Source organism: Panthera pardus, unplaced genomic scaffold (assembly GCF_024362965.1).
Source record: "Panthera pardus isolate Hobbes unplaced genomic scaffold, ASM2436296v1 HiC_scaffold_1, whole genome shotgun sequence".
Lineage (NCBI taxonomy): Eukaryota > Metazoa > Chordata > Mammalia > Carnivora > Felidae > Panthera > Panthera pardus.
The window spans coordinates 21,316,702-21,332,328 of NW_026526654.1; the positions used below are offsets into that span (position 1 = coordinate 21,316,702).

At 42.4% G+C, this 15,627-nt stretch overlaps 1 protein-coding gene and 1 long non-coding RNA gene across 25 annotated transcripts in view; one reads left to right on the plus strand and one right to left on the minus strand.

Annotated features, from left to right (window-relative positions):
* The window catches only part of DOCK9 (dedicator of cytokinesis 9), a 289,055-nt gene that overhangs the window by 158,299 nt on the left and 115,129 nt on the right, over positions 1-15,627 (plus strand). For all 23 annotated transcript variants that reach the window (XR_008418584.1, XR_008418573.1, XM_053892064.1 and 20 more), the window contains exons 5-9: positions 632-701; positions 2,521-2,616; positions 3,626-3,760; positions 9,379-9,553; positions 10,456-10,523. Coding sequence is in view for 21 of the 23 variants with exons in the window: in XM_053892064.1 (XP_053748039.1) it covers positions 632-701; positions 2,521-2,616; positions 3,626-3,760; positions 9,379-9,553; positions 10,456-10,523 (544 nt within the window). In the remaining 2 variants the exon portion in view is untranslated. The remainder of the gene's footprint in view (positions 1-631; positions 702-2,520; positions 2,617-3,625; positions 3,761-9,378; positions 9,554-10,455; positions 10,524-15,627) is intronic.
* LOC109264126 (uncharacterized) lies at positions 13,361-15,170 on the minus strand. 2 transcript variants are annotated; one of them, XR_002078589.2, is made up of 4 exons: positions 14,840-15,170; positions 14,150-14,237; positions 13,861-13,936; positions 13,361-13,525 (listed from the first exon to the last, which is right to left on the minus strand). It is a non-coding gene; the product is annotated as an uncharacterized LOC109264126 (long non-coding RNA). The 2 variants fall into 2 exon arrangements; XR_002078587.2 differs by having other exon boundaries at positions 14,049-14,237; positions 14,840-15,169.

Below are 15,627 nucleotides of genomic sequence, written 5' to 3' on the forward strand. Positions count from 1 at the left end.
GTGTGATAAGAAAGAGAGGGAGGATACTAACAGTGATTAAGAACATAGATTCTATAGTCTACCTTCATCATCTGCTCTCTCTGCCCTCTGTGAACCTCAGTTTCCTCATCTATTAAATGGTCCTACTACCACCAGTCCCCACCGTCTAAAGGACTGAACGAGGTAATACATGGGAAACGCAGTGCCTAGAACATACTGTTTAATATACATGCTGGCCGCTGTTTCAGTACTTTTGTTGTTAACACCATCATCATTAACACTGTGGTTCCCACTCTGAAGACCTTGACCCCAGTTCCCATTTTTTTCTCATAAACTTCATTTTAAAAGTTATTCTACCAAGTCTTTTTTCCCCCCTGTTCTACCAAGTCTTTATTAATTAATGCACTTTCCCATTTTTAGTATACCTATCTAACTCCCAACAACCTAGCCCATCTCTTCTACATGGCTTCCGCGAGCTCTCTAACTCTTGGATCACCCACTTTGCAAAGCAGTAGTGTGTCGATTATTTTTATTCTTCAGCCGAGTGGACCAGCTTTGAGTTTGTTAAATGTCTATTCCTCTAATGGGGGAAGAAGTGCATCTCTTCATGGATTAGGTAATTATAAAACAAGTTTCTTTCTTCTTTTTAAAGCAAAGTGGCCAAGTTGGATAAACTTCCAGTTCACGTCTATGAAGTCGATGAGGAAGTTGATAAAGATGAGGTAAGGTTATCGCTTGCGGATCTGGAAACTGGTTTAGTTTACAGACTTTACAAGATCGGTTGGAAAATTACCAACATTTAAGCCAAAAGGGGAATTGGAATGTTTCTTGAAACAGGGAAAGAATTTTTATTGGATGTATTACTGGATTGATTGAAATAAGATCTCCATTTCAACTTGACTGCTTAGCATTGCAAGTTCTTCCTGTCTTGTTTATTTGTTCCGAGATCGTTTTCAAAGGCCTGGATAAGATTTGGCTACATTGTTAAGAGACACCAAGATTACTTAGACCTTAAGTTTAGGTTGTTTTTCAGCAGACTATCTTGAAACGAACCGCCAGTAGACTTTAAATGGCTCTTTCTTTCAATGATGGGTTTGAGTGATGCATATGGTATCAAGAAGCTTTTTTCTTTCTTTTATTCTTAAACAAGGGCACTCCCCCTTCTCTTGAAGAAATCTATAGAGAGAGCTGGGCATTAAGGTGACTGGCCACTGAGCAAGGGAGACCTAATAACAAGTCAGGGCTAGCTGTCCTCTGCGTTTCTCATCTCCCCTGCTCAGTATTGGCTGCCTCATTGTGAGTTTAAGGGGGAGAGGTTCCTTTTTTTTTTTTAATCATCAGGTAAGCTGTAACACCAGCCATTCAAGAATGTGAACAATGCCCATGGTGGGAAATTATTTTAGAAACAACTTTTAAAGTAATTCTGGAAGAGTAAGTGACCGTCCAAAGTGAGAAACAAGATAGTAAAAACACTTGGTGCTGATTAGTAGTAAGAGTAGGACCAATGGAAATAACGCATGCGAAGGGCACACTGAAAACTGTCAAATCCTAGACAGATGAGTTATTTCTGTTCTTACGAATAATAAGAACAGTAAAACCACCAACATTACATTGAGATGGTCTAAAACAAAACAGAAGATGGGTCTTTCTGCAGTTGTCTCTTTGATTACAAAAATAAAGATCATAATTGGAGATTGGTCTTATGGGATGTGAGTTGGGTAACATGATGGTGAGTGGCCCTCTCGTCCTCCTGTACCTACTGAACGTCCATCAGGTACTGCCTTAGAGGGGCAGGGACCCACAGGGCCAGGGCCAGCCGTAGCCTGCCAGATTGTGTGTGTGTGTGTGTGTGTGTGTGTGTGTACATACACACCTGTCATCTGTCTGTTACATGTATGAGTGTTTGCCTGACATATTTTCAGCAGCAACTGGCAACCCCATGCCCGCCTCCCTGCACCAGAGCCCACAGCTGGAGCTGGAACATGCAGAAGCATGCATTTTTCTAGCCACGTCCCTTCTCTTTCCTAACTCTCCCCCTCTCCTCTCTCTCTTTCATTCTTTTCCATTGCCCAATCCTTTTCTCTCATCCCTCCTTTCTCTGTTGCCTCACATTTCCTTCTTTTATTCGTTCACCTTCCCCTGAACTGAGCCTCTGGGAAGTTTTCCAGGAATTTGCTTTTGTCCTCCAATTATAGGGGAGTGTAATTTGAAAATATTTTTCATGAAACCCAGCAGGACCTTACAACCTGAGTGGTCAAGTATGGTATGTACTTTCTGTGGCTCATTAAATACTCAAAAATAAAAAATTTGGACTGGAACTAGCTTTGCCTTTTAATGGACTAGAGCTTTCAGGGATTGATGCTTCTCCCTCTCTTTTCCTGCTGAGCCGGCTCTAAAGTGACTTGTGGCAGATGGTAACTCCAGTAATGGGGCACGATGGGGCAAGCCGGCACCAGTTGAATGATTTTCCTTTTGACCAGAGTCACAGCAGATAAGATTAGTAGTGACTGGAGATCAATTGTGGTTTTCCTTCTCTCCTAGGATGCTGCCTCCCTCGGCTCTCAGAAGGGTGGGATCACCAAGCATGGGTGGCTGTACAAAGGCAACATGAACAGTGCAATAAGCGTAACCATGAGGGTAAGGCAGTCCATCACCCTGCACTCCCCTCTCATGAAACTCTTTTTGCTATAGGTCTTGGGAATCATGCTCAAAATGAATGGGCATGTTGTTCTTCCTGACAAAAGTGACATTGTCTGGTCAATAAGATGCCTCCCTGGTGATCAACCTCCATTGGTACCGTCCTGCTCTCACCCACTTCCCCTGCTTCATGCCCGACCACCAGCGTGACGAGATCTTCATCATTGGGCTGGTGCGAAGGCACAGTTGCCGACGCAGGCTTTCTTCTCTGTACCCACGACAAAAGCGATCGTGGCACCTGCAAGCACATCACCCAAGGGCTAAGTCTAAGCACTTTTGGGAGGTCTACTGTGGCAAGGTGAACAAGAGCAAAGATGGAGGACTGGAAGGAAAATGGTTTGATTGGAAGGGGGTTGGAAAGAGAAGAGCAAAACTAGTATAAAAAGCCATTTAGGAAAGAGGTAGGAGCAGAGGAAGAGCAGCATGAATACTGAAGAGAAGAGCCATAATGGAAGGGAGGAAGGGAGGAAGGGTGGACGGGGAGAGAAAAAGGAAATCCAGGGAAATGCGGACTGTCATAATCCTGAGGCTGGAAAATCGTTCAGTGTCACGAGGCAGAGAAAAGTTCCTATTCTGCGTGAGCAAGAAACCCTGGGGATTTGAGAAAGTTTCCATCCTTCTGTGCTGCATCCCAAATTGGAGCTCATTGCACTGCTTTTAGGTGGTTATGTAAAAATATCAAATGCTGTGGGTAAGAAAAAATGACCCATGAATGTTAAGTGAACCACCTCCTCAGAATTTAAACACACTGAAATTATTAGACGTGATGGAGAGTCTTAACTTACCCTTACCTGGGGCGTTGGCCAGGATTAGATTGGTTTTAGAGAGAATAGAGACGGTTTTTACACTTGTGTACTGTGTAAAAACACGTGTGTAGCTGTGAGTGATTGATAGCGACTGTGACTCTTTTCGTTTTGAAACAAGTGCTGTGTATGTATTTTTCTCCCAGTCATTTAAAAGACGGTTTTTCCACCTGATTCAACTTGGTGACGGATCCTACAATTTGAATTTTTATAAAGATGAAAAGATCTCCAAGGAACCGAAAGGATCGATATTTCTGGATTCCTGTATGGGTGTGGTTCAGGTAAATATGAGTAGAGTTCTATCATCAAGTTTTCTGATCTGTAAAAGTACCATCTGTGAATTTGCAGATTTAAGCAAATACTTCCAAGAATGGCAGTATCTGGGGAGGAGGTAGAATAGCTGTCAGGTAAGTTAAGGCTCGTTTTTCATCAGATACGTGTGAAACAGGCAGACTTCTATTGTAGTCGGCTGAGCACCATGGGGCTGAGCTCCAGTGTTTAAGGCTCAACCACTTTATAGCTGTGTGACCTTGGCCAGGCTATTACCAAAAGTTTCTTCATGTGCAAAATGTGGGTAATGATCATGTTTCCTTAGTAGAGTAAATTGAGGGGACTGGATGAATTCATTTGGAAATATTCAGAACAGTTCTTAGCATCTCCGTGATGAGTTTTATCATTTCTCTCATAGTACCAATAACAGGATTAGTCAAGAGACTGGGTTTCAGATCCAGACTGAGTTCAAATCCCTGCTCTACCACTACCAGCTGTGTAGCTTTGGAGACACTGATCCTCTCTGTGCCTCAGTTTCCTCATTTGTTAAATTGGGATAATTGTATTGAATATGGTTATTGAGAGGATTAATTAATATATGAAAAAAGAGCTTGGAACAGTGCTGGCACATGGTAAGAATTCAGCCAGTATTGAATATTTTTGTTAGTGCTATTGCAGTTGTAGAGTTATTCTTAAAAATTACTATTATTCTTTTTTTTTTTTTGAGAGAGAGCAAGAGCGAGCAGTTGAGAGGGGGAGAGAGAGAGAGAGAGACAGAGAGAGAGAGGTGGGGGGAGAGGGAGAGAGGGAGAGGGAGAGAGAATCTTAAGCAGGCTCCATGCTCAGCATGGAACCCGACTCAGGGCTCAATCCCATGACTGTGGGATTATGACCTGAGGCAAAATCAAGAGTCAGACTCAACCAACTGAGCCACTCAGGTGCCCCTTATTTTTAGGTCATGACCTAATGGTTCAGTGAGTTCAAGCCCCTCATCGGGCTCACTGCTGTCAGCACAGAGCCTGCTTAGGATCCTCTGTTTCCCTGTCTCTCTGTGCCCCTCTCCTACTGGTTCTCTTTCTCTCTCAAAATAAATAAATACACTTAAAAATTAATTTTAATCATACATAATGCACAACTGTACTCACATTATAAAAAAAATCAGACCATTACAAACTGGAGGTCCCTGTTGATCCCTATCTCTCCCTTTCCCAGGGAGCTGCTGTTACCAGTTTCGGTGTAGGACCGAAAGCTGCTGTTTTGGTGTAGGACCTTCCAAACCTTAACAGAATTGTCTCTGAAAGCAAGTTGCCAGATTCCCCATCTGTCCGTCCATCTCCCCACCCCCCTGCCACTTTCCAGAAAGGTCTAAGGCAGTAACTTACAAGGAAACATAAAACACAGGATAGCACAGATTTAAAGTGTGTTTGAAGGCAGGAGAGGTGAACAAGGAGTCAAGGTAGGGAGGAGATGAACAGGAATTAAGCTAAGAAAGAAGCATAGGTGTTCAAGAGACCTAACACCTGCTGTGGGTGGGTGACAAACTGGGCTCTGTGCTTCCTAGCTTGGAGACCCGTTCAATCCAGTTAGCCAGAAGCTGCCCGAGTAATCTCAGAATGAAGATCATTCAGGCATTTCTCATGGGGGCCCTGAGACAGAGGGCACTGTGTGGTTAATGAACAATCTCCCTGACAACTCCTCACAATAGATGCAGTCACCATTATCAGAGAATTCTTCCTAAAATGACTCAGTGTTGGCTGATGACATTGGCCCGAAGCTCAGTTCTAATCAGAAAGGTCGTTTTGTGGGGCCAGTGTGACTGAGGTTAGAGACACAGCTCTCCGGCCTGACCTTCAGGTGTGTACTTGTTTATGTACTCACATGTTGAAAATTACATTGCATTTTCATCCCAAGTAATTCATTCATCTGGTTTAAACCGTCAAGCAGTGCAGAAAGGCAACCCTGCACCTTGTTGCCCGAGTGTCTTCCACCTCACCCACTCCCCACTCCCCTGACGTGATCGTTTTCAGCTGTTTTCACTCTTCTTTCTGGGATGTGCCTCCATAATGCTGGAAAAGGCACGTCCGCTGCTTTTTATTCATCACTTCTGGACATTATGGAAGGTAGGATTTTAGTTCCTGCAGCCCTCCTTCCTGCTCTAATCTAGGTGAATTGCTGTCTCAGCCTCTGGATAGCCATCATTCTGGAAACTCTTTGCCTTCCTTCCTGCGTCGGATTCCCTGTTTCCGAGATCCCATGTCTTCTTTCTTGTTCCACTTTCTTATTTTGGAGGAGCACATCCTCCAAGTAGCTTCCTGAGAAAGAATGTCGAAGTTGTTAATTTCTTGAGAGTTAGCTTATCTGCCAATATTTTTGGTTTTGCATTCAAACTTGATGGATACTTTGGGTGTATATAGAAATCCAAGGTGAAATTTACCTTCGAATTTGAAGACACCCCATTATGTTGTTGTTTTGGAGGTCTGATGTCCCTGCTCTTCTTAATCTTCTCTTTATCTCTAGTGACTTGCAGTTTGGGTTATTTTGTCTTCATTTTGATGTGGGTTTTTTTTTTTTTTTTTTGGTAAACTGTTTGTTAAGGCAGAACCTACAAACAGAACATGGACACGTCATGAATGCATGACTCAGAATTTTTACTACTAGATTTGGATCTGTTTTGTCTTACGTGCTGAGAACTCTGGAAGAGCTCTCATTCTGGAAACTGTGTCCTGTGTAATATAGCCACCGTGGTCTTCTGGAGCTCTGCTCAGTCTCTTTAACTTAGGGGGACTGCAGGGCTCTGTCGGGCTCCCCTTCCCGGGCCACAACCCAGTCACCGCCTCCAGCAGAAAGCTTAAGGGCTGCTAGGGTGCAGCTCATCTATGTCCCGTCCAGCAGGGGTCATGGTCCTGCCCTACCTGTGGTCAAATATCCGCAAATAGCTGTTTCATCTCTTCTGTTCAGTTTTCTAGTGGTTGTGATGGGAGAGCGAGTCCAGACCCTGCTCCTCCATCAAGCCAGCAGTGGAAATTAGGGGTCCAAACTCAGACACCTGCAGGAGCCGAGCAGGAAAATTAAGTAAAAGAACAGGCCTGCATGGAAAGCAAGAGGGAATGCATCACATTCTGTGACAAACTGGAGCACGAATGGTCCCGTCTCGTGGGGCCGCCAGCCACCTCCCCACTGTGGCTGATGCTGGGCGGAGCTACCAGTTCAAGGGGGCCAGATGATCTGTTTTTGTCTTGTTTTTAGCAAAAAAATCCAGAAATACAAAATTTTACTTAAATCTTGGTATTTTTGATTACCGGAAACCAATTTAAAAACAGCCCCAGGGATGCCTGGGTGGCTCAGTCAGTTAAGTGTCCGACATTGGCTCAGGTCATGATCTTGCAGTTTGTGAGTTAGAGACCCGCGTCGGGCTCTGTGCTGACAGCTTGGAGCCTGGAGCCTGTTTCAGATTCTGTGTCTCTCTGTCTCTCTCAGCCCCTCCCCTGCTCATGCTCTGTGTCTCTCTGTCTCTCAATACATCAAAGTATGTTTCTTCACAGTGTAAAGTAGGCAGGACCAGAAACGGTCAATGACAGTGAATTAACTTCTTGTGTGGGATTTCCAAGTAGGGGTTTCATTTGTATTCTTGAGGTAGGAGACCTTTCAAGTTACTTTCTAGTTAAATCTTCAGGCATTTCTTTTAAAGAAAAGTTTAAAGCAAAACTATTAAGAGTTTTGTCGCCTGTCTTCAGCACAGCGTGTAGGTGATTTGTGCGTCCGGCATCCCCGGGCTGTCGGTCAGCCTGTGCAGTGTTCTCCGTGACCTTAGGTCCTGACTTTAAGGGACATCTCTTCCTTCATATTCTTCATATTCTCTTCCTTCATATTCTTTCTTCATCAGATGTGGCTGATGGTGTTTAACATTTAATGAATTGTATCCAAGGCTTCAAAAAGTTAAATAATTTGTTTTTATCCACATCTGTTTGGAAGCTAAGCACCAACACTGTGGTTTGTTTGTTTTTGAATTGTTTTTGGACATTGTGGAAAAAAAAAGTAGTTGATTAATGCTATGGGTTCAAAGAAATGCATAAACTGATAATTTTAAATAAACCTGCAAGTTATCCAGTGTAGAATCTTAAGGCCTAAAAGCATTTTAGAACCTTGAAGTTGATTACGTTTATTTCCAGATGAGGAAGATCAGGCTGAGAAAGAGGAATAACTTAGAACCAAGGCCTGATGTCTCCCCCACTTTTAACTTATTTTCACAGTTGTGACTGGGACAGAAAACATATTTCGTACCTAGCCTTTTGACTCCTGTCTGATTCTGGCCCTGACGTGAAGTGAGGCGCCCGCAGCAGGCAGTATGTACTTAGCTTGTGTGGCCTGCGTGTTTCTGAGAAGCACGCTGCCAAGAACACAGCCACCTTGGGGAGGGTCAGGGCGTCCCTGCCACCTACACTGAGGAGCCTCTCAGGGACTGCGGCTAGCCAGCCAGCTGCTAGTGGGTGAGGGCTACTCTGCCCCCTACAGGTTGCCCTCAGCCTGTACATGCAAGGAATCTTGGGCTGTGGTCCTTAGAGCCGAACTTCTTTCTAGTGCTGTTCCCTGGAGGCGATTGTGCTCACCAAGGGAGGTTTGGTACTGTCTGGAGATGTGTTTTAATCTTCACAACTGGGGTTATGTTCCCTGCATCTAGTGGGTAAGGCCAGCAATGCTGCTAAACATCTTGCAGTGCACAGGCCGACTCCCACAACACTTACCAGCCTTAAGCATCAGCAGTGCCAAGGCTGAGAAACCCTGGTCTAGGGCACTTTCATCCTCCATCATTTAATGCATGTGACTACTGTCTTTGTACTTGGAGCTGGACACTCTTTGACAGGTGTAAAAACTAGAGGCATGAGGGAAGGCTGTAGACTTGGTGTCCAAATACCTCTGGGGACTCACAAATGATGGGAAAGTTCCAGATGAGGAGGTCAAACACACTGAGAGATAATGTTTGCTTTATAAAATGGGATACCATGCACTACTTCATCAAAAGAAAAAAAGGAGCTGGAGGAGTTGAAAATTTTCAGTGAAATTTCATTCATTCAGTAAATTTTTTTTCCAGAGCTTATTGTGTACCAGGCAGTGTTCTAGAAATCTGGATGTAGCATTGAACAAAAGTAATATCTACCCTAAGGAGCTCTCATTCCATTTGAGGAGACAGACAACAAGTGAAATCCATGATGTGTCAGATGGGAAAATAAAATTATGGAGAAAATAAAGCAGGGAAGGTAGAGAGTGATGAGGGTTTGTGGGGGAGGGACTTGCATTTTTTTTTAAGTTTATTTATTTGTTTTGAGGGGGGAGGGGTGGGGGGGCAGAGAGAGAGAGTATTCTAAGCAGGCTCTGCAGAGCCTGACACGGGGCTCGATTCTGCAGAGCCTGATGGCGGGGCTCGAACTCACGAACCACAAGATCATGACCTGAGTCAAAGTCAGGTGCTCAACCGACTGAGCCACCCAGGTGCCCCAGGGGCGTGCATTTTTAAATAGCTTGGCCCCAAATGCCAATGAGATAGCATCAGTCAGCAAATAATAAAGAGGAAAAATTTTAAGGCCATTCCAGTTCTCTTAAAATGTGTCTCTGTACTCCTTTTCCATTTCAGAACAACAAAGTTAGACGTTTTGCTTTTGAGCTCAAGATGCAGGACAAAAGTAGCTACCTTTTGGCTGCAGACAGCGAAGTCGAAATGGAAGAATGGATCACAACTCTCAACAAGATTCTCCAGCTCAACTTTGAGGCTGCAATGCAAGAAAAGCGAAACGGAGACTCTCATGAGGGTAAGCAGACCTCGCTTTCTCCAGGGACATGCATACTTCAGGGCATAGGGAGCCTGTGTATCGCCAGGTACGCGAGCAATGGGGCAGATGTGAGCTCTTCACAGAGAGCTTGTGAGCAAAGATTTCGTCACATTAGAATTTACTACCCTGACAACATTTTTATCAGGAAACCTTAAATGGGAAGAGCCACAGCTTCGGGGCAGAAAGGAAGACTGAGTTCAAGTCTTCGCAATATCATTTCTCAGCTGTGAGACCTTGGGCAAGCTACTTACATATTCTGAGCCTCGGTATTCCCATCTGTGAAGTAAGAATAAAACAGAACTTGCTGGTCGATGGGAAGATTAAATAAGATTATGTGTCTCGAGTACCTGGCACAAAATCAGCACTTAAAATACTGTGGTTATACTGTCATTAATCCTATCCTTTAGATTTTTTAAGACAAAGTTAAGATGGGCAGAAGCCTCATTGGTGGGAAGAATCTGGCTATGTTCTTGACAATTCATGTTTTGTTTCAAGCTCTTAGCCCGGTGAATCTCAACCCTGGCTGTACCTTAGAAATTCTGTGAAACTTTTTAAAAAATTCTCTTTCTTATTTAGTTGGCCTGGGGTGGGACCTGGGCAGGCATTTTAGTGGGTCTGATGGATGTGGCCATGCAGACTGGTGTTCATAACTAATATCAGTTCTTTTTAGACAGTGTCCATGCTGTATCAATTATTAAATATTTGGTTCTCAACCCTGGGTGTAAGTATTTTTTTTTTAAACGCTCTGAGGTGTTTTTAATGGGCATTTAGAGTTGGAAACCACTGCATTCAAGGGTGAATATAAGAGGCCTTTGACCTCCTGCTTTAAATAAAATACGTTCAATTACAAGTAACTCAGGTCATCTGTTTTGCCATTTTAGATGATGAACAAAGCAAATTGGAAGGTTCTGGTTCCGGTTTAGATAGCTACCTGCCTGAACTTGCCAAGGTAATAATCATCTTCAGTCTTCTGCCCTTCATAGAATGATACTGAAATATTTCTCATTTCCTAGCTTGTCCAGGATGGAATCTATTGAAATGAGTAACAATTACATTGTAGTAAATCGTTAAAAAAGACATTGTGGTTACTGCTCTCTATTTTCTGTCCGAAATGTGAGGGGAGGTAAAATACTCACCTGAGTCAGATTTTAGTCTTGTTTTCTGGAAAGTGCCTTACAGATTATTTTTTTTATTATTCTGTGTCCCTGCCCTTCCATAATGTTTACTACCAGATTACGAGTATTGAAATAACCAAAACGCACAGGTAAAGTTTCCCACGTTAACATGGTACCTACTATGTTCACACATACGCTCTCCCTATTCACGTTAATAGACACACTTCCAAAGAGGGTGGTCTGTGACAGTCCTACTGCTAAACCAAACAGGGGTTGCCTGAGTTTTGTAAATTGCCTCTGGGTCACTCTGAATGAAAAAAAAAAAGTTACACTAGTCTTTAATAATTTTGAGAAACCTTAAAGTTACTGAAAATCACAAAGATCAAAACAGCCGACCTCATTCCCATGACCCAGATTCAACCCTGTTACTCTGTGGTCCTTTTAGCTTCCATATTTTTTAAAGAAATAAAACATCAACTATAGTTAAAGTTCTTTTTAAACACCATCCTTACTCCATTCCCTTCCTCCTCCACAGCCTCAAGCGGTGACAGACACTGTTACGAGTTTCCTGGGATTACTTCCATTTTATCTCTATATCTTTCCCAGTGTATCTATCATAATGATCTACATGGTTGTGTTCCTTTCATATGTTTAAAAATGTGGGGCGCCTGGGTGGCTCAGTCGTTTAAGCGCCCAACTTTGGCTCAGGTCACGATCTCGCGGTCTGTGAGTTCGAGCCCCCGCGTCAGGCGCTGTGCTCACTGGAGCCTGCTTCAGATTCTGTGTCTCCCTCTCTTTCTGCCCCTCCCCTGCTCGTACTCTGTCTCTTACTCAAAAATTAAATTAAAAGAAACATTAAAAAAATTTTTTTAAATGTCATATAAATGCTAACATATTATTCTGTACTTTTCTTTCTTAATTCAACTTTGATTTTGAGATCTGTCCAAGCTGGTATATAGATCTAGTTCATCCCTTTGATTGCACCATGTAAGCATTTTATTTTAGCTGTTCTGTTATTTCCAATTTTTTTTCCATTACAAACAATGCTACAATGAATATCCTTGTACTTGTCTCCTTGTGTGCATCTATGAATGATTCTCTTTTAAATGAGAGAAATATCTTTGTCTTCTCCAGCCATTTCCATTCTTGCTCTGTTATTGCCTTTTTCTTCTTCTTCTCTGCGAATACAGTGTAATAGAGACCCTACACACCCACATCTTAAACACTGTAATAGAAAACATGGTTTATCCATATACGATTATAAATAGACTGGCATTCAGCATTGACCTTTACTTTGAGACAACATGGCTGTTCTAAAATATAAAATCTCCCTCCCTGGCTAGGACTTGAGAGTATTGTTTTTCTTCAAGACTTGACTGTTACCACAGTATCTTTTTAGCACCTGCCTATTAAAGCTAATTTTAGTGTCACCATTGTAACCGCCTACTAAGCTGGGACGGCTTTTGGCTTGTGTGTATGTGTTTTTGTGCTATGAACTTCTATGCATCGTATTTTGCATTGAGATTCACTTTTTTTGTTTCTGGATATTTGGGGGGCTCGTAATTTCTCAAAGCAGAATGTTTAAACCCATTTTATTTATTGAAGCAGATAATATATGCAATGCAATCCAGAACTTGGAAAGTAACTTTCTACACTTACTGGGTGAACACCGTGGACACCTAGGAGAAGACTCATATTGTTTGAGCCTAATGTTGATTAATTAGAAATCTGTATTTTTTTCCTCCCTGTGAAGACATTCAGGAGTTGTGCCCTCCTTTCTTCTCTCACTGACTACCTGTAGCTGGCCAGCATAATAATTCAATATTTCTCAATCCTAAGACCTAGGAAAACTTTTATTTACTTTATTTTTTTAAGTTTATTTATTTTGAGAGAAAGAGCTCACAAGCAGGGGAAGAGCAAAGAGGGAGAGGGAGAGGGAGAGAGAGAGGGAGAGAGAGAATGAATTCCAAGCAGCCTCTGCACTGTCAGTGTGGAGCCTAGCGCGGGTCTCGAACTCATGAACGATGAGATCATGACCTGAGCCGAAGTCAGGAGCTGGATTCCCAACTGACTGAGCTACCCAGGCGCTCCCTAGGAAAGTTTTTAAACTTTCCTTAGTTTAGTTATATGAGATAACATATATAAGAGAGTTAACGCACACACACACAAAGATATTTAGAGCTATTTTCAAACTGTAACAGGTAACAAACTTGTAACAGGTTAGTTGAAGCAGTTTTGGTTGGTTAAATCAGATTAATTAGTTTAAACCCCCCATTTCTTTTTATTTTGCTTTGCTTGATTAATTAATTAATTAATTAATTTAATTGAAGTAGAACTTATATGGAACACTAGTTGGATAGCTCAGTGGATTTCACATTTGGACACCTTTATAACCACCATGCAGATCAATGCATAGAACGCTTCTAGCACTTCAGCAGACTATCCTGTCCTCCCCTCCCAGCTGATATGCCTGCTGTTTTTATGTCTGTCACTGTAGATTAGTTGTGACTGTTCCAGACCTTCTTATCAGTGGAATCATACAGTATGCGCTTTTTACGTGAGGCTTCTTTAACTTAACATTATATGACCCAGACATTTTAAAAATATAAATGGAATAGAACTGAATAGAGAATATTAAATACACTACCCTTAATAATGACAGATATTATTTAAAAACTTTTTTATTAGGTAATCTCTGTGTCCAACATGTGGCTCGAACTCACTACCCTGAGTCTCATGCTCTACCAGTTGAGCCACCCAGGCAGCCCAATGTAGTATGTGTATATGTATTGGGTTGTGATATAAATGTATTTCTTACTGTGGTCATGGTCAAAGCCTGAAAAAGAAAGCATTATAAGGGGCTTCGCTGTTGTTATTTCTGCCCCCGACCCCAGCTCTTAAGTGTTTTAAAAATATTTTTATTTAAGAAGATAGAAAAAGGGCAGCAAGTAATTTTTCAAAGGGAAAAAAAAGAAGAATGAAGATGTATTGCCATGCAGTCAGCGTGCTGCTGGCACATTTGTGATGCTTGTGTGGTGTTGCGGGGTGGGTGAGCCCAGGCCTGACTATGCGGGACTCTCAGCCCTTCACAGTCCAGGGCTCCAAGCACCAATGTGGTCTTAGCTTAGTTTATAACCTTCTCCACTGTGTCCAGGTGGGGACCATTTGTACCTGTTAAGGAAGCAGGGAGTTGACTGACTGCTGGTCCTCTTGATCTTGAGAGGAATGGATTCCATAGTTGTGTAATCTGCAGTTGAAGTAGAGGTGGGGGGGTCGGGGTGAAGGAGAAAGAGACTGTGTGCATAGCCACTTGGGAGAGGAGAGTTTAATCAGGGATGAAGAGGCCAAGAAGTCAATACCAGGGATGGAGGTGTAAGGAAGGGTCCAGCGGGAGGTCAGGCCACAGGTAAATAAGTTGCAGAGAAAAGACGAACGGTGGAGTCAGGCAGGAGGTACTGACTGTGTGATTTAATGGCAGGCTCCTCTCTGGTCAGCTCCTCTTTCTGCTGCATTCATCCTGTTGCCCCGGCTTTTGTCTTCCACTGTGACTGAGACATAACAAACAGGATATGAGTGACAGGAAGTTGTTTCGGTACAAAAATAACTGATGTCTCATTTTGGAATATAATGGAGGGGGGCCCTTGACATATGACAAGGGTGGTATGGGCCTAGGTTTTCAGAATATGTTGTACATTCTCGGCCCTTAGACTGCTTGTACATTTAGTTCTGAACGTCTTTGTTGTTTTCTTATTGAAGACACACTGTATCTACCCTAAAATCTCTTCTTTTCCTCCTGTTGTCTAATATGGAACCAAATACGTGTTTGTTGTAAATTTAACAGCACTTATAGTATTAGAGCACATGGTCTTATAAACATTTTTATTAACTACACAAACTGTAGTTAAAGTTAGTCAATTGGTTTCTTTTCTACAAAGTCAAGGGGTAAGGCAGTCAGGTTGTAAACCCGAGTATGATTCATTTAATAATGTTTTTCACTGGTTATGTTTATCCTAGGTGTCATTGGTACATATATGTCACCTCCTTGCGTAAAGACAGTATGGAGAAAACCCTCATGCTCCCACCCTATATTTTCCTTCACAGCTTTTCTATTTTTGTAGGTTTCTTTGGTACTCAGAGAACAGCAACTCACCTTAATTTGGTCTCCCCAAGTGGTTCTGAAAGAAAAGCATTGTTTCATGTTAATCCAAAATTGCTCACATTCAGTTACTTTATAACTTTTTAGCGAGTGAACTTAATCTTTCTAGGTAAACCTTGTGTTGAACACAAGATGAATTACTGTGTCTCAAACTTTATAGTCTCACTGAGGTTGAGTAAGGGTCAGTCGGCCAGGCTTAGCAGTATTTGTTGGAACCCAAACAGTTTCACAGATACCTTTTCTGACTTTTTTAAACCAAGTCTGTAATAGATGCTTCCTTCCCTGTATCCTAATCCAGAAAACTATGTCATTGTGTTATGATACAACGGAGGTGGCTGGGGTTTTGTTTATGAGGTCAGCAGGCATTCCAGCATTCCATCTCTTGAGCCTCCTTATTCTCTGTGCTTTATTATTGGTTTGTGACACAGAGGACGAGATAGTGGTCCCGGGGCATTAGATACCTTGCAAGTAGTGGAAACAAATCATGACAGCTCTTTAAATTAAGAAATATACGTTCTGGCCTCAAAGGAATTTGCTAAGTCTTCTTGTTCCAACCTATTCTGTTTAAGCCAACAGCCAGCACAATGTTTTTTCTGATAACTCATCCTCAAAATAAGATGCTGTTGGCCACGGTCTCTGGCATTTAATTGTTTTGCTTGCTCAGAGATGAACTTAAGACACAGAGTATGCTCGAAGCCTGTGGCAGTCCTTCTGGAAACCCTTTGAATGTTTGGTCCATAATTGCATCTTAGGTGAGGAAGAAAGCATTGTCAGGATGTGTC